We start from the raw sequence: 21996 nt of genomic DNA, 5'->3' as shown, positions 1-21996 counted from the left end.
GGTTTCACATCTGCAAATCAAAACCATGAGCTGAAACCTTAAACGTTTTGCAATGGCACTGGAAAAAGTGATGGCTATGTTTTGTTTTGCACAAATTGGTGCTCAACGAAATGTGGAAGAAGCAAAAAAATTTTTTTTTTAAAATTTAAAAAGAAAACAAACTGCTGTAATGGACAGAAGATATAATTAAGTCATTCACATATAAATACAATCAACCCATCAAATTTGTTTAAAGTGGCTTTTGCAGTCATGCTTACAAGAGTTGTCAAAATTACCTGCAAAGTTCAAACAAGTTAATAGAATATGCATACATTTTTTACAATAACAGTAATGGCATGAAAATTCATTAAGATCACGTAAACTTGTAAAAAAATATAAACCTATTACTTTATCTACGTCAAGTGGTTTTTAAACTTCATTGTGCTAACAAGGATTGTATTAAAATAACTGCACTGGCCTGAAAACACCAACATGCCATTAATTTGAGTATTGCTTGCTACATCGTGCTAACTAGATTTTAGTAATAATAATAATTTTTAAAAAAACAGCTAAATCCAAAATATTAAAAGCTAAGTAAATTAATGAAAAATTGCTGTAATATATTGACACAGTGGTAATCTACATTGATATTACAGTCATTCCCAAGTATCTGGTACGGCATCCAGTGTTCCTACACTTCGAGACTGCTACCCTCATCAATTAATAATTAGTGGTCATTTCAAAGAACATTTACCAACAATTTCTGTAGAAAAACCATTGTCTTGCAGTCATAATCTATTTGAAATATTGAAATTTGTGCAATTTTATTGCATGCTTTGTAGCAGAATTTGTTACAGTTCTACTTCCAAAACAACAAAAAACCTATTCCATCTTCCATTTGTTTGAGAAAGGTAAACAAGAGGATTTTACACATTATATAAAAACACTGGGGCTAAGACCCTTACACTAGTTATGGAAGAAGAGGTAAAAAGGGAGGTAATCTGTGATCTTTAAACTGACCTATTGACAGTGTGTAATATATAAACAAAAATGCTACGATTTTAGCAACTATTCCATGCCATCAGTATAGTAATATATCAGAAATATTCAGCATTCCAGATTCTGAGTATGTATATATTTTTGGCAACTCACAGCAAAACATTTAATTGATATTTGGATATAAACAAACCATTTCAGACAGTTTGAATGAGTTTATTCCAAGCTGTACTCTTTTATTTAGTATGTAATAGAAGGCTGGTATTTGCCATACAAAGAAAAAGACTACTAATTCATTCTTGGTACATCAATCAATATTGACACGTAAAGGAAAAAAATCTATTTGTACACTAGAAAGCCCAAGTATATAACACATGTAATTCTTTGACAAAAATAAGCACAAACTTTATGATCAATTAAAATGATGTGCTTTGAGTCATTTTCACCAAGATAAATATCTCTAAAGCAGGAAAATGATAAAAACCTCCTTAACTACAAGTTCTGCACTCGGTACGCACAATATAATTTTGACTTGCTGGACAAAATTGAACTTCTGTATGCATATAGACAGAATCTATGTACAAGCTGAAAGCACCAACAAAATTCAAGAAAAATTACAAATGAAACATACCATGACAATGGCCCCATCTCCAATTATTAGGAATGGTATCCAATGTTCCACTGCCCGCCCCCCTCCAGATTAGTACCCTGTGCAATGAATAATTAGTGGTCTGATCTCTATAGTAATATAGAATAACATATAATATCTTACCACATAGGAGAATGTAATATGGTTGGCTTTGGCATCATACTGGTTGTTGATTGTGACAACTATCTGACCAGTACCAGTGACGGGGCTTGCTCCAGTGATGCATACAATCCTGAAAATGTGCAAGACTTTTTTTAATTAAAAAAATCTCACAACTTAAACTTTATTCATTTAATGTTGGGGCATATGGAAATAAATGGTGTGATGGCTGGGGTAGTTAAGGTACAGACTGAAGTGGTTATGGTATCCGGCCAAGGTGGTTAAGGTAGGGGCCAAGGCAGTTAAGACAAGGGGCTAAGGTGGTTAAGGTAGGGGCCAAGGCAGATAAGACAAGGGGCTAAGGTGGTTAAGGTAGGGGCCAAGGCAGATAAGACAAGGGGCTAAGGTGGTTAAGGTAGGGGCCAAGGCAGTTAAGACAAGGGGCTAAGGTGGTTAAGCTATAGAGCTAAAGTGGTTAAGGTATAGGGCTGGGGTGTTTAAGGCATGGGGCTAAGGTTGTTAAGGCATTGGGCTGAGGTGGTTAAGGTATAGGGCTGAGGTGGTTAAGGCACAGGGCTAAGGTGTTTAAGGCATGGGGCTAAGGTGGTTAAGCTATAGAGCCAAAGTGGTTAAGGTATAAGGCTGGGGTGGTTAAGGTATAGGGCTGAGGGGGTTAAGAAACAGGTTAATGTGGTTAAGGTTAAGGTTAAAGGCCAATACATTTTTAGTATCATTACTAAATGACTGAAAGAAGTTAGCCTGTTTAATGTGCTGACTGATCATTACAATACCAATCAAAGGTCTTACATATATAAATAACAATTTATCTAACTTTCTTAGATTACATTTAAAAAAAACAATATTAACATCAACAGGTATAAACACTGATTAGAAATCAAATTCTGAACCTTCTAATTAGTTTGAACAGAACTAGCAACATACAGAGATACTTTGCATTCTCATTGTCTTTAATCTCTCTTAAAAATGTATCAAACATTTTGTCAGTGCCCTTGACAGCAACATACAGAGATACTTTGCATTCTCAATGTCTTTAATCTCTCTTGAAAATATATCAAACATTTTGTCAGTGCCCTTGACAGCAACATACATAGATACTTTGCATTCTCAGTGTCTTTAATCTCTCTTGAAAATATATCAAACATTTTGTCAGTGCCCTTGACAGCAACATAGAGATACTTTGCATTCTCAATGTCTTTAATCTCTCTTGAAAATATATCAAACATTTTGTCAGTGCCCTTGACCTTTAACACTGAATTATTGATGATCACGCCCTTGACCCTAACAATGAACTTGACCATCTGTAACAATACTTACTGCACAGGAGCAATGTAATGCTCTTTCACAGGAGTGCAATGGACTTTGCCACCATTTTCAATATAGACACCACTACTGATGTCACTGAAACTTTTTCCCAGGTTTTTTCCTGTGATAGTGAGATTGGTACCTCCATCCTTTGGCCCTGAGGTGGGTTCAATCTGAAAAATAACTGGATATCATATATATGCCTTTTACAATATAAAGCAATTTGTATTTTTTGTACCTGGCAAGTAACTTGTACTTTTGTATATGACAAGTAACTTGTACTATTGGTGCCTGAGAAGTAACTTTCAATTTTTGTGCCTGAGAAGTAACTTGCACTTTTTGTGCCTGACAAGACTTGTGTTTCTTTGAATATAAATTTTCAAGGTAATGTTAGTGATACAAGATCTTGCTGCTTGTGATGTTTTGTTACATGAACTTGACTTACTGATACAAGATCTTGCTGCATGTGATGTCTTGTTACATGAATTTGACTTACTGATACAAGATCTTGCTGCATGTGATGTTTTGTTACATGAATTTGACTTACTGATACAAGATCTTGCTGCATGTGATGTTTTGTTACATGAATTTGACTTACTGATACAAGATCTTGCTGCATGTGATGTTTTGTTACATGAATTTGACTTACTGATACAAGATCTTGCTGCTTGTGATGTTTTATTACATGAATTTGACTTATTGATACAAGATCTTGGTGCTTGTGATGTTTTGTTACATGAATTTGACTTACTGATACAAGATCTTGGTGCTTGTGATGTGTTGTTACATGAATTTGACTTACTGATACAAGATCTTGCTGCATGTGATGTCTTGTTACATGAATTTGACTTACTGATACAGGATCTTGCTGCATGTGATGTTTTGTTACATGAACTTGACTTACTGATACAAGGTCTTGCTGCATGTGATGTATTGTTACATGAACTTGACTTACTGATGCAAGATCTTGCTGCATGTGATGTCTTGTTACATGAATTTGACTTACTGATACAAGATCTTGCTGCATGTGATGTTTTGTTACATGAATCTGACTTACTGATACAAGATCTTGCTGCTTGTGATGTTTTTTTACATGAATTTGACTTATTGACACAAGATCTTGCTGCTTGCGATCTTTTATTACATGAATCTGACTTATTGATACAAGATCTTGCTGCATGTGATGTTTTGTTACATGAATTTGACTTATTGATACAAGATCTTGCTGCATGTGATGTTTTGTTACATGAATTTGACTTACTGATACAAGATCTTGCTGCATGTGATGTCTTGTTACATGAATTTGACTTACTGATACAAGATCTTGCTGCATGTGATGTGTTGTTACATGAATTTGACTTACTGATAAAAGATCTTGCTGCATGTGATGTGTTGTTACATGAATTTGATTTACTGATACAAGATCTTGCTGCTTGTGATGTCTTGTTACATGAATTTGACTTACTGATACAAGATCTTGCTGCATGTAATGTGTTGTTACATGAATTTGACTTTGAGTTTTCAGGATTAATTAGCATAAGCAAGCATACGATTACAGGTTGTGATGCAAACACCTATATTTTCTCAAATTTTACAAAGGCAAATATGCGAATGCAAGCTCTGTTAACAGCTCCATATTCTCCAATTTTACACTGCCAAGCATGCGGCCAATTGCTGTGATGCTAACACCTGTATTTTCTAAAATTTACTTGAAATAACCTCTTCCATGTTTTTCTGCTATTCTTTGAGTTATCTCCCTTAGGGCAGGATTTTTGATCAGTGCAGATTTAATGACAAAATGTTACAGGAGAAAATGGTACTTTTTAGTACTCCTCAACAAGTCCAACACACCCAAAATAATATTACATTTTCTGTCAGTATTAATATTTAAATTAAAAGTCAATGGCTTTTCCATTATACACTGACTTATTAATTGTATACTGGCTTTTCTATTATACACTGACTTATTCATTGTGTACTGGCTTTTCCATTATACACTACCTAATTAATTGTATACTGGCTTTTCCATTATAGACTGACTTATTCATTGTGTACTGGCTTTTCCATTATACACTACCTTATTAACTGTATACTGGCTTTTCCATTATACACTACCTCATTCACTGTATACTGTCCTTGCTATTATACACTACCTTATTAATTGTATACTGGCTCTTCCATTATACACTACCATATTAATTGTATCCTGGCTTTTCCATTATAAACTACCTCATTCATTGTATACTGTCTTTTCCATTATACACTACCATATTAATTGTATCCTGGCTTTTCCATTATAAACTACCTCATTCATTGTATACTGTCCTTTCCATTATACACTACCTCATTCATTGTATACTGGCCTTTCCATTATACAATACCTCATTCATTGTATACTGGCTTTTCCATTATACACTACCTCATTCAATGTATACTGGCTTTTTCCACAATATACTATCTCCAATACCATGATTATAATGCCACAGATTTTACCTTCATGATCTCAGGGTTGGGGCAGGTGGCAGAAGTGGGAAGCCACATGGAAGAACATCGGCTGTTGATGGTACAGTATCGGTCACACCATCCACATTTGTATTGATTCTTGAGAGTCAGACATCCACCACATGAGTCTGCCATTTTGTCACATTTGTACATGATTACTGAAAGATGGAAAACAAGCATTCTAGAAAACATGCAGAATTTAACTATTCCTGGAGACTACAAGGAATAATTTGCAACCAGTATTGTGCTGACATGCTGTCCAAAAGGATACTTACATAATACATACATAGCCTAAAACAATATATATATAAATGTGAACAGAGTAATGCAAACAGCTCTTGATACTCCTTGTCACAAGACTGTTACCCTATAAATAACTTGATCTTTGAACTAAGGTCTCAACTGCACTAAGATAATGGGTGGACTCATCAAAATATCTGCCAGGGTTAAAAACTGACATCTGGGACAAGTTAATACGACAATGACTTATATTATCCCTTACTGTGACCTTGACCCTGAGTAAGGGGGTATAAGTGTGAATATGTAGGACACTGTCAAATCAACTGGCTAACGTTCCATTTAAATATATAATATAAAGGTCATGACCTTGACCTAGAGATAAGATATATAGCTATATATATGAATCACTGTTGAGTTATGATATATTTCATTAAAATATGTACACTGGTTTAAACGCTGTTCAATAGAAAATTGATAAAAAGTCTAAGAAAGATTTTTTCTTCCTGTGACCATCTTAATTTAGTTGAATGACTATGATATGTAACATAACATCACTATAATATATACCCATATAATTGACTAAAGTTTCATTAACATATCATCAGAGGTACTCTCATTATATTCATGACAAGGATACAAGTCAAAAAATTACATTTTTCCTTGCTGTAACCTTGACACAAAGTGTGTAGCTGTAGCATATCCTATACGTCTGTATATTATATATAATTAGCTCCTATTTAATTGCTGGGTATAGGGAGACTTTTTAGGAGGAAGAGGGACTTCGTTATCACTAACCATTTTCCCTCCTTATTTGGGCAACAAGTCCACACACTTTCTCCCTTGGACAAAAGAAGTGCCTCTCTAAAGAAGAATGGGTAGAAGGGAGTTTTGTGATCCAGCAATAACTTGTTAAGTGTCAAAAGCAGGATCTATGTAGAGGTGGAGAAGCTCCGCAGAGATTGCCATGGACATTGAAAGGACATGCCATGACACATTAGCAACAGCCACCAACAATCTGCACAGACCTGCTGGGGACAAGGACTTCTCCATCAATAAACTGAAGGTGAGTGTGGAGTGATTTCTGAATAAAGGAGGAGCTACTGATCCCTCTTTCAATGGATGTGTGGTAGCTTCCCAAAAACAGGGAGTGTCCTAGGTCCCTCAGATTAGAAGGAATCATCCTGGGATGGAGGGGAGGACCTTCAGCTAAACCCCATAGTGCATCATCAAAAGGACAACTTATCAGGCAACCATCAGTACACCAACATTTAGTCACAATACATATGTGGGATGAGTGTCCTACAAGGTCAATATTTACCCACACCTTGTGTCATAAATGGTCTTATTATGCCCATATTTATCAACACCTTGAGTGTCCTACAAGGCCTTCCTATACCCCCATTTACCTACACATGCTGTGTCTTATGAGGCCTCCTTATGCCCATATTGACCCACCTTGAGTGTCCTACAAGGCCTTCCTATGCCCACATTTATCCACACTTTCTGTGTCTTACGAGGCCTCCTTATGACAATTCTGACCCACACCTTGTGTCCTACAAGGCTTCCTTATGCCCATATTTACCCACACCTTGCAAAAAATATTAGCTGATATACTTACCGTATAATTTGTTACTAAAAATAGGGGATAGATTTACTGAAACACCACTTTACTAAGCAAGGTGAAAAGAAACACAGACGTACAAATTAAAAGCATGGACTGGACAAAATAACTATAACCATTCCAAAAAAGACATATTTAGTCAAAAAGAAACCAAATAACAACTACAACAAAGATAAAAATTGTCCATCATCCAGACCTGTATGTGTATGACAAATCAAGCAAAAACAGGATGTTATTCTGTATGTTGGATACGACTAAGGAATCCGAGACAATGTTGTTTTTTTCAATTCTGGTCCTCCAATTAGTACTTAAAAATTGGAAGAGGGAATATGAAGCCTGGACTCAGGACTTGCATCCTGGAAGAAGGTAAGCAATGCAAAAGGTGCAGGAAATGTTATTCCTGCTATTAAAGTATAAAGTCAAAATGTGTTAAGTAAACTGCATTCTTTTCAAAAATAAGTTCATCTTTGGTGGCATATCATTAAAATCTTCTTAACTGAGTTCACATTTAAAGCATTTGTCCCAGAGGGTGGAATGTCCCACAGGGTGGAATGTCCCACAGGGTGTAATGTCCCACAGGGTGGAATTGGATACGCTCATCCACTGTCACTGGTAACTATGTGCTTTTTTTACATTAACCCTTTACAGTGTATTCAAAGGTCAGGCATGTGTGTCCTATATTTAAGACACACTATGCCTGTTCTATTTGTTCTACATGATGGATGCTAGTCTTCAGTGATTGCCATGACATTCTCATGAGCTCATTTGAGGAGTTTTCATTCATCATATTTTGCCAAGTATAGATAACATGCCAACTTATAAAACATTTTGAGTCGCTATCTGACATCTTCAATTTAGACATGGAAAATTGCTGGGTAGCTCTGGCTGCTTTGGCTGTTCTTCCATTACTCCTAATGCCAATGTGATCATGCAGCCAAATTAAAGAATACTTTTCTTGATTGTACGAGCAAATCATATTTCTGTTAGATCTGGGACAAAAATGAGTTGCAAAATTCAAGTTTTACAAAACTTTCATTGTGTAAAGGGAATTCAAAAAGATGATGAACTTTGTTTTCTGAGATGTTTCAAAGTAGTTCCATAGGCAGCCTGAATGTACAAGATATTCCACAGTACATTTAATAACTGACCTAACAAGATAGGTTACAAGTACAGAAATCAAGTTATTCTATGATATATTTAATAACTCTCCTAACCTGCAAGTACAGAAATAAAGTTATTCCATGGTACAGGTAATAACTCCTATAACTGGATGGCTTAGTAATATGTTGTAATTACTGACTATGACAGAACTTGAAAAGAATCTAGATAATCACAATATTACTACCTTGTATTTTCTCTGGGTTGTCGAGCGGCTTGTTGGGTGCCCAGGAAATCTGGAATGGCACCTTCATGTCACTTGTATTGCCCAAATATGAGAACTGAAATTGAAGATTATGCAATTTTAAACATTTTTTTGTTGTTTTCTTTAGAAAATGTTCTTGGGTTTAACACACTTCAAATCCTAATGCTTCTTTGTTTCTCATTTGTTTTTTAGCTCAAACTTATTTCAATCATATTATTTTGTACTGAATCTAGCCTTGAGATTGATTATGTACATGTAGCATGAAATAGGCAAATAAAATTATCATAAAAGAATAAATTGCATGTCAGTCTAAATTTCCACATTTCTTACAGTAGGCCTAATAGTAAGATTGCTATATACTCAATTTGAAATGTTTAATACATGATGAATTGGTAATGGATAAATTGCATATGGCCCTACTGACTACAGTTGATCAAAAAAGAAAATGTGATGGGCAGTCATCTACAAAATAGCATCCCATTATGTGTAAATGCAAAGGCCTACATACAATGGGTAATTCATCTACCAACTATCATTCATTTATGTGTAAATGCAAAGGCCTACTTGCAATGGGCAATTCACCTATCAAATGGCATCAATTATGTATAAATATACAAAGGCCTACATCCAATGGGCAATTCACCTACCAAATGGCATCAATTATGTATATATATGCAAAGGCCTACTTGCAATGGGCAATCACCTACAAAATAGCATCCCATTATGTGTAAATATGCAAACGCCTACATGCAATGGGCAATTCACCTACCAAATGGCATCAATTATGTATAAATATGCAAAGGTTTACATGCAATTGGCAATTCACCTATCAAATGGCATCAATTATGTATAAATATGCAAAGGCCTTAATGCAATGGGCAATACACCTACCAAATGGCATCAATTATGTATAAATATGCAAAGGCCTACATTCAATGGGCAATTCACATACCAAATGGCATCAGTTATGTATAAATATACAAAGGCCTACATGCAATGGGCAAATCACCTACCAAATGGCATCAACTATGTGTAAACATGCAAAGGCCTACTTGCAATGGGCAATTCATCTACCAACTAGCATTCATTTATGTGTAAATGCAAAGGCCTACTTGCAATGGGCAATTCACCTACCAAATGGCATAAAATTATGTGTAGGGGTTGCAGAGATATGGTAGTTAAAAGATGTATCAACAAAGAATTGAACCTATCAATAATGGATAATATTTTTAAGTCCTCTTGTCCCATCATTACTATCAATCTTTAAATAAGGATGCCTGTTTATAAAGAACATAAATTTTTCTTTTAATTCTATGTCAGTGTCAACCATGATATAAAATACACCTGTTCAGTCCAAAAACGACAATATTTTACTTTGCTTCTCTTCATTTCATTATAATTATCAACCTTTATATGAAGGTCACCTTCCATAAAGGACAATATTTGAAGTCCCCTTTCTAAATTTTATGATCAATATAAACCTTGTTGTTGTTGTTGTTGGTGTTGTTGTTGTTGTTGGGTTTAATGCTATTTTTCAGCACAAGATAGGCTATACATTGTGGCCAGTATCAATGGTCGAGGAAGAACCCAGAAAAACACCAGAAAGTACCATGGACCCATGAGAACCTACTGGCAAGCTTTATCATGTACCCACACTGGTCAAGCCCGAGACTCAAAAACAGACAGACAGAGGTCAGATAGCAGTGATCTGTAACGCTTTAGACCACTCAGGGCCCCACTATAAACCTTGATATAAAGGGCTGTATTTCAAGTCACTTTTCTTAATTTCTTTATATGAAGGACACCTGTACATACAGGAAAAGTTTGTTTTCCTATGACTGTATTTCAATGAATGTTTTGTTTATTGTACTTTTAGCTAAATAAGTTATCTTCTCTAAATGAAGTCCTTCTTCCTCAACTGAGTTGCTGTAGCTATATGGTTAGAAAGCTGGACTCCTGACCTCAATAGTGCAGAGCTATGTGTTTAGAAAGCTGGACTCATGACCCCAACAGTGCAGACCTATGTGGTTAGAAAGCTGGACTCCTGACCCCAACAGTGCAGACCTATGTGGTTAGAAAGCTGGACTCCTGACCTCAATAGTGCAGAGCTTCAATCCTGCACAGACCAGGCCTGGTTGACAGCAAAAGCCTAGCAAGGGTACTTACCCCCGCCACTGCCTCAGCATGATACAATATTGTATGTGCTGTTAAAATTCAATCAATCAATCTTCTTTTTCATGTTATAGAAAGCATGTTACAAGAAATAACGTTTGTGTATTGTACTTACATGTATGAGTTCACATTCAATTATGCTTTCTCCATTGGGCGGTCTTGTTACCTTGGCATTGACCTGTCTGCCATTGTTAAGATTAAAAAAACAGCTGAGTGAGGTTTGAAAATCCTGAAATAAACACAGAAATAAAGATCAAACTCGTGTAATAGGTACAAATTAGGAACAACAATGTATGAATTTAAATATACCCTCTCCTCATTATAACATAATAGTTAGGGTCCATATGCAATAGGGGGTTGGAGGGTCCCATTGCAACAGGGGGTTGGAGGGTCCATATGCAGGAGGGGGTCGGAGGGATGATGAATCAAAACTTGAGTCCAAACTGCTTACCACTGTATACTCATCAGCAGTAGTCATAAACTGAATTAACACATGTGTTATGGGAGGGATGGCAGACAAGGCAGAATGAAACAAAACACCATCAAACATATAGTAATGATTTTAAAATTTAATTTAAATTAAATATATTTCTAACTTCACTGTGTTTGTGTATTTTTTCAAAATAATTTTTTAAAAAGCAAAAACATATACAGTATTTCATGTAATTTTTTGTACACAATGTTTTTAAAATTAATTTCAGTGTACAAAAAATTATATGTAAAATAAAAAATTATTAATTTCAGTGTACAAAAAATTATATGTAAAATAAATAATTATTAATTTTAGTGTAAGAAAAATTATATGTAAAATAAATAATTATCATTTTGTGGTATGAAAAATAATGGGATCATACCCAAACAAATTCTATGGAACACATGCTACTGAACAACCCAACGGCACAAACATACAAAATAAACTTAACCCAATGGCACAAACGTACAAAATAAACATAACCTAACGGCACAAACGTACAAAATAAACATAACCCAATGGCACAAACGTACAAAATAAACATAACCCAACCGCAAAAACGTACAAAGTAAACACATTTTCTGTCTCATTCTGCTCTCAACTCAAGAATCCAATTACAATAAAAAATAAAAGTACTCAAAAAGATTTTTGTTTTGATTTTAGAGAGAGACAGCATAATGTTTCAACACAAGCTCATCTGCATTTGGAGCATACTTCTTTGTAGCCGTTATGTTGTGTAATGTTGGCAAAATGATTAAGATGGACTGAACATGTATGGGTATTTATTGGTAAATTGTACGCAATGATTAGACCAACAAGTAGGACTCTGCTTTTCTTTCTTCTGTCCGCTGTCAGAAAGAAGAAAAAAATGGAAAAATACTTGGTCTATGCAACGCTCTCAGTCCATGTTGTCAAGAAACTAAGTGCAGCTTGTACACCTACAGCAACAATCTCATTTTCAAATTATAATAAAATATATACAGAACTTAAAAACATGTTTTAGTTAATGTGCATGCATGTGTGTGAGAGAAAGACAGAAATTTTGTTAGTGTACAAGACTATTTATTCAGGTGTTTTTATATGTAGCTTTTGCAAAGAGAAAAAAGACTATTTATTCAGGTCAGTTTTTAATTGTAGCTCTTGCAAAGAGAAAAAAGACTATTTATTCAGGTGTTTTTAATTGTAGCTTTTGCAAAGAGAAAAAAGACTATTTACTCAGGTCAGTTTTTAATTGTAGCTCTTGCAAAGAGAAAAAAGACTATTTATTCAGGTGTTTTTAATTGTAGCTTTTGCAAAGAGAAAAAAGACTATTTATTCAGGTGTTTTTAATTGTAGCTTTTGCAAAGAGAAAAAAGACTATTTATTCAGGTCAGCTTTTAATTGTAGCTTATGCAAAGAGAAAAAAGACTATTTATTCAGGTCAGTTTTTAATTGTAACTTTTGCAAAGAGAAAAAAGACTATTTATTCAGGTGTTTTTAACTGTAGCTCTTGCAAAGAGAAAAAAAGACTATTTATTCAGGTCAGTTTTTAATTGTAGCTTTTGCAAAGAGAAAAAAGACTATTTATTCAGGTGTTTTTAATTGTAGCTTTTGCAAAGAGAAAAAAGACTATTTATTGAGGTGTTTTTAATTGTAGCTTTTGCAAAGAGAAAAAAGACTATTTATTCAGGTCAGTTTTTAATTGTAGCTTTTGCAAAGAGAAAAAAGACTATTTACTCAGGTCAGCTTTTAATTGTAGCTTTTGCAAAGAGAAAAAAGACTATTTATTCAGGTCAGCTTTTAATTGTAGCTTTTGCAAAGAGAAAAAAGACTATTTATTCAGGTCAGCTTTTAATTGTAGCTTTTGCAAAGAGAAAAAAGACTATTTATTCAGGTCAGTTTTTAATTGTAGCTTTTGCAAAGAGAAAAAAGACTATTTATTCAGGTGTTTTTAATTGTAGCTTTTGCAAAGAGAAAAAAGACTATTTATTGAGGTGTTTTTAATTGTAGCTTTTGCAAAGAGAAAAAAGACTTTCTTGTTACCTGACAATTGTGATAATCCTAGAGTATTAGGACACAACTATATTCCATTATCAATAAACACGTCTAAATCAACAATTAATTCTTGTTTTAATTATGATATATATTGTTACAACAACCACATCGATATGCATTGTTATTTGCACACATAATTAAATATGCTTAGAGCTCTGGTTAGTCCAGTTGAAACCGGATAGAGGGCAAGATGCAACAAAAGAGATCAAATCAGTGAGGCTGCCATAAGGGAAATGAGGCTCTTTAGGGAAATGAAAATCTGTCAATGTGCTAGCGATCATACACATTACTTGTTATTCGAACTCGCCAATAACGACAATAACAGAGTGGTATATAGTAGAATAGAGTCCGTGACTTTCAAATTGACGATAGAAAATGACAAGGATTTTATAATTTATTTGTGTATGACCATATTAAACAATAAGACTTGTTCATCATTGTCCTGTGGTCTTCACTTTAGCATGTACTCAGATGTAATTTATGTTGCATAAGAAAACATCACAAGGCTTCCAAACTCATTTTAAAATGCATGTGGTGTTTCATTACGGTGACGGACTTAATAACAAAACTATTTAATGATAATTAAGGATTATGTTCTGTGAAGGTGTCTGTCCAGTTCACAATAACATCAGTAGATATTGTAATGATGGCATGAGAGCTTATGCATCAATCATTGTATTTTCTCACCAACAATTCATTATCAATTTTTTTATAAACAAAATGGCTACACGGTATCTTCAATCATTTCTGCAAACATAAATCTTTCTCAGTAGAAATGTTACTTCCGATAATTTAAATATTTTTCGAAAAATACAAAGTGCTATGTATGAAAAAATAAGATACATTTAAATAATGAATAGTTTGATAAATTTATTTTGCAACGAAAATTACAGGGTGTGAAAAAATACATAAAATACGGTAATACAAACTTTCATTTTGTTTTCTTTCTGCCCACATGTCTTATATTTGACATGTAAATTTATTTAGCTAATTAATTTTTAAAAGTCTCAATTTTACATTTTATCTTCTCCCAATTTTTTTCATTTTGGTCACTGGGTCTGTAGAAGTATGATTCTATCTGGTATTGCATTATAAAGGAGTGCAATAAAATGAGGGAGGGCTTACCATTTTCTCAGACAAGAGTCATGTGCCGTCATAACTGAGACACAAACCCCAATTTATTTAATGTTAATTTTCACAAGAGTAATTTGTTGACAACTGCAGTGAAGGCTAGAAGGAAAAAGCATTGACTCTTGCTTAGACGAAATATAAAGGACCTGAGTAATTTATACAGACAATATCTGACCTAAGTAATTTATGTGGACAATCCCTGACCTGAGTAATTTATATGGATGATCCTTGACCTGAGTAATTTATATGGATGATCCTTGACCTGAGTAATTTATATGGATGATCCCTGACCTAAGTAATATCCCTGACCTGAGTAATTTATATGGACAATCCCTGACCTGAGTAATTTATATGGATGATCCTTGACCTGAGTAATTTATATGGATGATCCTTGACCTGAGTAATTTATATGGATGATCCTTGACCTGAGTAATTTATATGGATGATCCTTGAGTAATTTATATGAACAATATCTGACCTGAGTAATTTATATGAACAATCCCTGACCTGAGTAATTTATATGTACAATCCCTGACCTGAGTAATTTATATGGACAATCCCTGACCCGAGTAATTTATAATGACAATCCCTGACCTGAATAATTTATACCAACAATCCCTGACCTGAGTAATTGATATGAACAATCCCTTACCCAGTAATTTATATGGACAATCCCTGATCTAAGTAATTTATACTGACAATCCCTGACCTGAGTAATTTATACTGACAATCCCTGACCTAAGTAATTTATATGCCCTGAGTAACTGATATGAACAATCCCTTACATGAGCAATTTATCTTGACAACCCCATAAGAAAACATACATGTACAATAGATTTGATGTTTAATCTGTTTGTAATTCTCTGTATATATTTAAATGGTTGTTGGCCACAAGGAAGTTAATTTTGTATGTTAACTGTATATTTATTATTAATAGTAACATTACTATTATTATTACTACATCATTTTTTCCATGTTATTTTTGTTATGACTGGTACCATACTAAACATTGAAACTGTCTGTTTTATAGATGAAGTTAACATGGTAACAGATAACAATGATATGAAATGAAAATGCACAGTCTTACCTCTAGGTTTAATGCTGACACAACAATTTTTTTGTCAGTCTCAGATGGAACAAATATCTCTATCTCACTGGATTGGATGCGAGGACATAACTGAGGCCCTTCGTTGTGACTTGAAAGAACTGGAGGCTTCACCTAAAATGGAATAAATAGGTTTTAATTTAAAAATCTTAAAATCAAATTACCTACAAACAGCAACAAATCTCAATGAAATCCAGATTTTTAAATCTAAAAAACATGGATTACTCATTTCAGTGAATTCATTCATATTTGTGGAATCAACTTTGAAGTCAAATTCATTGTTTGGGAAGAGGGTCCTATTATTTTCACAAAGTGATCATTAATATTCATTAGGTCTTTAAATGTGTGGTTTGTGAAAGCCGTAAAATTCACAAAAATTGATAACCACAAAATTTACAGTAATTTGAATAATAATATGTTTGCTGAAGAAACATTGCTTTGTATGAGGAAGTGACTTCACAATAAAAGTCTAAATTCAATCAAAAATACTTTTATATCCAGGAACATGTTATTCTGACAAAATGAGACCAAATTAAATTAAGTGGACTGCAGTGGTATTGAGTCCTAATTAGGGCCAAAGATTGGATGGGGGTGTGTGTGTGTGTGTGTGTGACATCAACTGGGTGATTGTCTTATTTACGTAACGTAAATTTCTTCTTTTAAACAGTAGATAGGACGAAACTCAACTTTGGGTGTTGTTGCAAAATGTTTTAATGTGCTAAAATAAATCTGGCATGACAACAATAATATGGACTTGGTTCTACAGCTAAAATCAACATGGATGAATAAATAATATGGACTTATTCTACAGCTGAAATCAACATGGATCAATAATACTGTGAAGGCTATTTTTCTCAAGTGCTAAATGAATATTCGAATAAGAGAACTTTTTGGCAAATATTCAAATCAAAAATTGATCTTCAGATATTCAATGTATCCTTTATTTATGAATGTGTCCACTTTTAATGTAACTTACTCAAACTCTGAGTCCCCCCATGTCATATTCAGTGTGACCATATACTGTGTTCCTGTAAAGCTGGCTACTTGATAGTAACCATGGGCAACCACTTGGTGCTGTATGTGGATACCTTGAATTGTGTTGTCAGGGCAGAAAATCTTTGTGATAACTGCCATACATACACCAATGACACATTACTGCCACCACTAGTACTAACATCTTTGAAGAGAATCATAAATTTGTTAATTGTTTGAAATGTTAAAAGTTTACTACAGTTCACAAGGAATTTACTGTTATGGTTCTGTTTCTTTCCCATGCTACTTATTATCATATGGAATTAAAAAAATGTTTTAAATTTTTTACTTGGTTTTGATAAACAAATGCAGTATATCGAGAAAAAGTTTGTTAGAAGTCTGTTATTAATGGTGTTGTCTTCTTTATAATTCCCATGAAGATCACTTAAGTAACGTAAAGATCATAATATGACTAGTTTTACATAAAACAGTATTAATACAAATAACTATAAAATCAAAACTGTAACAAGCTTTCTGAATTTTAAAGTGCTGACTCAGAAAGGTCACCTGATCTGATCCATTTGTCAAACAAAAATTCCCAATCTTGAGTATGAACACTTCTGATCAGCTGTCACTTAGAAGTTACATTAAAAATACAGTGAACAGCCAAGTTTTCCAAAACAATCGTCTACAAATTTTATGGCAATAAACTTTTATGGAGACAGAAAAGCACAAATTTTCTTGGGTACAAATTTCGTGGATTTCATGGCAGCTACAAGTCACAAATTGAAAGATCTAATGAAAAATAATCTTTCCATGAATAAAACAGACCCCTTCTTCAATCTAAGAATTGAGGTTTTAACAAAAACACAAATCTTCTTAAAATCATGGAAATTGATAATCATGAAAATAAATGAATTCTCTGTATTCTAAAATAAAATTAGTCAACCTGTAGTATAAAATACAATTCAAAGAAACCGTGTCATCAATCTGATAAAATCTATTGTATTCATGGAGAGATCCTTGTTCATCAGGCCTATTGTATTCCATGGAGAGATTATGTCATGTCTATTGTATTCATGTAAAGATTACTGTACACCAGGTCTAATGTATTCATGTAAAGTTTACTGTACACCAGGTCTAATATATTCATGTAAAGATTACTGTACACCAGGTCTATTGTATTCATGTAAAGATTACTGTACACCAGGTCTATTGTATTCATGGAGAGATCCTTTTTCATCAGGCCTATTGTATTCAGTGGAAAGATTATGTCATGTCTATTGTATTCATGTAAAGATTACACCAGGTCTATTGTATTCATGTAAAGATTACACCAGGTCTATTGTATTTCATGAAAAGATTACACCAGGTCTATTGTATTCATGTAAAGATTACACTAGGTCTATTGTATTCATGGAGAGATCCTTGTTCATCAGGTCTATTGTATTTCATGGAAAGATTATTGTTCATTAGGTCTATTGTATTTCATGGAAAGATTATTGTTCATCAGGTCTATTGTATTTCATGAAAACATTATTGTTAATTAGGTCTACTGTATTTCATGAAATGATTATTGTTCATCAGGTCTATTGAATTTCATGAAAAGATTATTGTTCATTAGGTCTACTGTATTTCATGGAAAGATTATTGTTCATTAGGTCTACTGTATTTCATGGAAAGATTATTGTTCATCAGGTCTATTGTATTTCATGAAAACATTATTGTTAATTAGGTCTACTGTATTTCATGAAATGATTATTGTTCATCAGGTCTATTGTATTTCATGAAAACATTATTGTTAATTAGGTCTACTGTATTTCATGGAAAGATTATTGTTCATCAGGTCTATTGTATTTCATGAAAACATTATTGTTCATTAGGTCTACTGTATTTCATGGAAAGATTATTGTTCATTAGGTCTACTGTATTTCATGGAAAGATTATTGTTCATTAGGTCTATTGTATTTCATGGAAAGATTATTGTTCATCAGGTCTATTGTATTTCATGAAAACATTATTGTTAATTAGGTCTACTGTATTTCATGAAATGATTATTGTTCATCAGGTCTATTGTATTTCATGAAAACATTATTGTTAATTAGGTCTACTGTATTTCATGGAAAGATTATTGTTCATCAGGTCTATTGTATTTCATGAAAACATTATTGTTCATTAGGTCTTTTGTATTTCATGGAAAGATTATTGTTCATTAGGTCTATTGTATTTCATGGAAAGATTATTGTTCATCAGGTTATTGTATTTCATGGAAAGATAATTACAAGATTGTCTTAATATAACATTGGATGACTTACATTTTTCCCCAAGACCAGCCTGTTGTCTGGACAGCCACTGGTGTCAAAGGTGCACATGTGGTTGTTGATGCACCAAGTGCAAGGGAAATCACTCAGTGTGCAGCTTGTGCATCTGGGGAAAAAAAAAAAAAAATAATTTGTGAGATAATAGTCATACGTGTGCTAATGAATTCCATGAGTGAAATGGAGAACAAAAAACTTATTTTGACACCACCACCCATTGTTTTGGAGGAGATGGTACACAATACAAATGTTTCTAATATAATGTATTAGGCGACTTCTTTCTGGAGCTCAATATGTTTTCAAAAATGAAAATTGCATACCAGGGCCCAGCAATGTGGAATGAATTGCCCATAGAACTTAGACACAAAGACACAGTGATCGCATTCAAAAGGGCTCTCAAAACTCACTTATTTCTACTGCAAGAACAAACTTAAAGACCTAATAATGTTTCCTACCTGAAATATTCTCAGCATGTTTTTTTAATTTTTTAATGTTTTTTCTAATTTCATGGTGTTTGTTTCTGTAATAATATTATGTGTTTTTTATCTTACAGATGTTGTCTAATGTTGTAAAGAGCTTAGAGCTTCTAAAGATTAGGCGCTATAGAAAGTCCTCATTATTATTATTATTATAAGGAAAAAAATTGAAGTCAAGCACACCCAACACGTAAATACCAGGGTTTTGATTAATTTGATTCATGCTTGTATAATACAGTAAAAAAAAATAATATTAACCATCTTATGTCACGTGTTTAGGCTCGAATAAACAGTAACACAAAAAAGAGTAAAAACAACAAGCTTTAAAAAAAATACAATTTATTTCCCTGGAAATAAATTCTGTAAAAATGAAAAAATATGAACTTACGGTTTTATAGAATAAAATCCAAAAATAATCCAAGAATACAATTTTAGTAGTCCTAATAACAAAATGTTCATCTGATTTCAAGTTCGAATCCCGACGAAGAATCCAAGATGGAAGACGATGACGTATGCTGCAATCCGTAGTGTTGAAGTCAACAGTTCCTTGTAGAAACAAGAATTATCACTGGTTTTGGATAGCTAAATAAATTTTTATAAAATACTGTCCTGGTTCAACAATATTACATGAGCACACCTAATTTCCAGAAAAATAACAGAATTAATTCTTCTGAATCCAAGTAATTTCAAATAATTCCAATCCAAGTAATTTGAAATAACTCCAAACAGCACAACATACAACTTCCAGAGTAACAGCCCGGCTTCTACTGAGAATAATTTTCCAAAACAGAGGTTATATGGTCTTTAAAAATTTAAACAAAGGGTCACTTGACCATGTTCTTGGAGCTCATAGAAATTAAGTACTTGTTAAAGGTCACATACACCCAGTGTGATCCTGACAAAAACCAATAATTTTACTCTAAGAAATAAAAAATAAAAAATTTATTACATCTTAAACACAAAGTCCCATCAGGACCTCGACAACAACCAATCATTTTAAAATAAAGATAGAGCTTGTTAACGTAGTTGCTCCAAATTTTGAAACAAGGTCAGGATTAAGATCAACACCTGGTGTTTATAAACTAACAGTCAAAATCAAACTATTTTCTGAAAAAGTATCATCTTGAGTGAATAAATTTACATTACAATATCATGTAATGAAAAATAATTTTTTTTTTAAAACTGACAATTAAATTGAAATAAATATGTATTAAATCAGATATAATTAAATCAAATATACATAACAACCAATATATATAAACCTTTGTCAAGAAAACAGCCTGTCTGAATGTCAAGTATTAACCAATATATTAATCACTGTACAACGAATGACCTGTCTGAATGTCAAGTATTAACCAAAATATAAACCACTGTGCAACCAATGACCTGTCTGAATGTCAAGTATTTACCTATAAACCACTGTACAACCAATGACCTGTCTGAATGTCAAGTATTAACCAATATATTAATCACTGTACAACCAATGACCTGTCTAAATGTCAAGTATTAACCAAAATATAAACCACTGTACAACCAATGACCTGTCTGAATGTCAAGTATTTACCTATAAACCACTGTACAACCAATGACCTGTCTGAATGTCAAGTATTAACCAATATACAACTCACTGTACAACCAATGACCTGTCTGAATGTCAAGTATTAACCAATATACAACTCACTGTACAACCAATGACCTGTCTGAATGTCAAGTATTAACCAATATACAACTCACTGTACAACCAATGACCTGTCTGAATGTCAAGTATTAACTAATATACAACTCACTGTACAACCAATGACCTGTCTGAATGTCAAATATTAACCAATATACAACTCATTGTACAAGCCAATGACCTGTCTGAATGTCAAGTATTAACCAATATACAACTCACTGTACAAGCCAATGACTAGTCTGAATATCAAGCATTATAACATATATAATGATCATATCACAAACAGACAGACAGACAGACACACACACACACACACACACACACACACACACACACACACACACACACACATATATATACATATATATACACACACAAACAGACCGACCCACCCAAAGCGATTTGTCTTTTTCCTGGTAAATGCAGTAGTCCCTGCTGATTATAACATTGTCCATGGGAGCCATAGAGTATACTATGTTATTAATACAACACCTTATAATACAGTATATGATACAGTACTCTTTGCTGATTATAACATTGTCCATGGCAGCCATGGAGTATACTACGTTATTAAGAAAACACCTTATAATACAGTATACGACACAGTACTCCCTGCTGATTATAACATTGTCCATGGGAGTCATAGAGTATATTATGTTATTAAGAGAAGACCTTATAATACAGTATATGACACAGTACTCTCTCATTATAACACTATCCATGGGAGCCACTGAGTATACTATGTTATTAAGAGAACTTATAATACAGTGTATGATACAGTACTCCCTCATTATAACACTATCCAAAGAAGCCATCCTGTATACCACCTTACAGTAAATCTGTCTTTGAACATGAAGAATATCATAAAC

General features: G+C 33.5%; 1 protein-coding gene across 3 annotated transcripts in view; it reads right to left on the bottom strand.

The window, feature by feature from the left end:
* LOC149804168 (plexin-A2-like) overlaps positions 1-21996 on the bottom strand; it is a 328681-nt gene that overhangs the window by 73063 nt on the left and 233622 nt on the right. For all 3 annotated transcript variants that reach the window (XR_016420317.1, XM_089954145.1, XM_089954146.1), the window contains exons 9-15: positions 18974-19085; positions 15669-15800; positions 11060-11173; positions 8755-8848; positions 5540-5706; positions 3059-3219; positions 1748-1856 (exon numbers count right to left, since the gene is read on the bottom strand). Coding sequence is in view for 2 of the 3 variants with exons in the window: in XM_089954145.1 (XP_089810271.1) it covers positions 1748-1856; positions 3059-3219; positions 5540-5706; positions 8755-8848; positions 11060-11173; positions 15669-15800; positions 18974-19085 (889 nt within the window). In the remaining variant the exon portion in view is untranslated. The remainder of the gene's footprint in view (positions 1-1747; positions 1857-3058; positions 3220-5539; positions 5707-8754; positions 8849-11059; positions 11174-15668; positions 15801-18973; positions 19086-21996) is intronic.

Source organism: Sinohyriopsis cumingii, chromosome 3 (assembly GCF_028554795.1).
Source record: "Sinohyriopsis cumingii isolate HCF-2022 chromosome 3, ASM2855479v2, whole genome shotgun sequence".
Taxonomy (NCBI): Eukaryota; Metazoa; Mollusca; class Bivalvia; order Unionida; family Unionidae; genus Sinohyriopsis; species Sinohyriopsis cumingii.
Note: the sequence above shows the minus strand (reverse complement) of the source record. Positions and strands in the feature narration are given on the sequence as shown.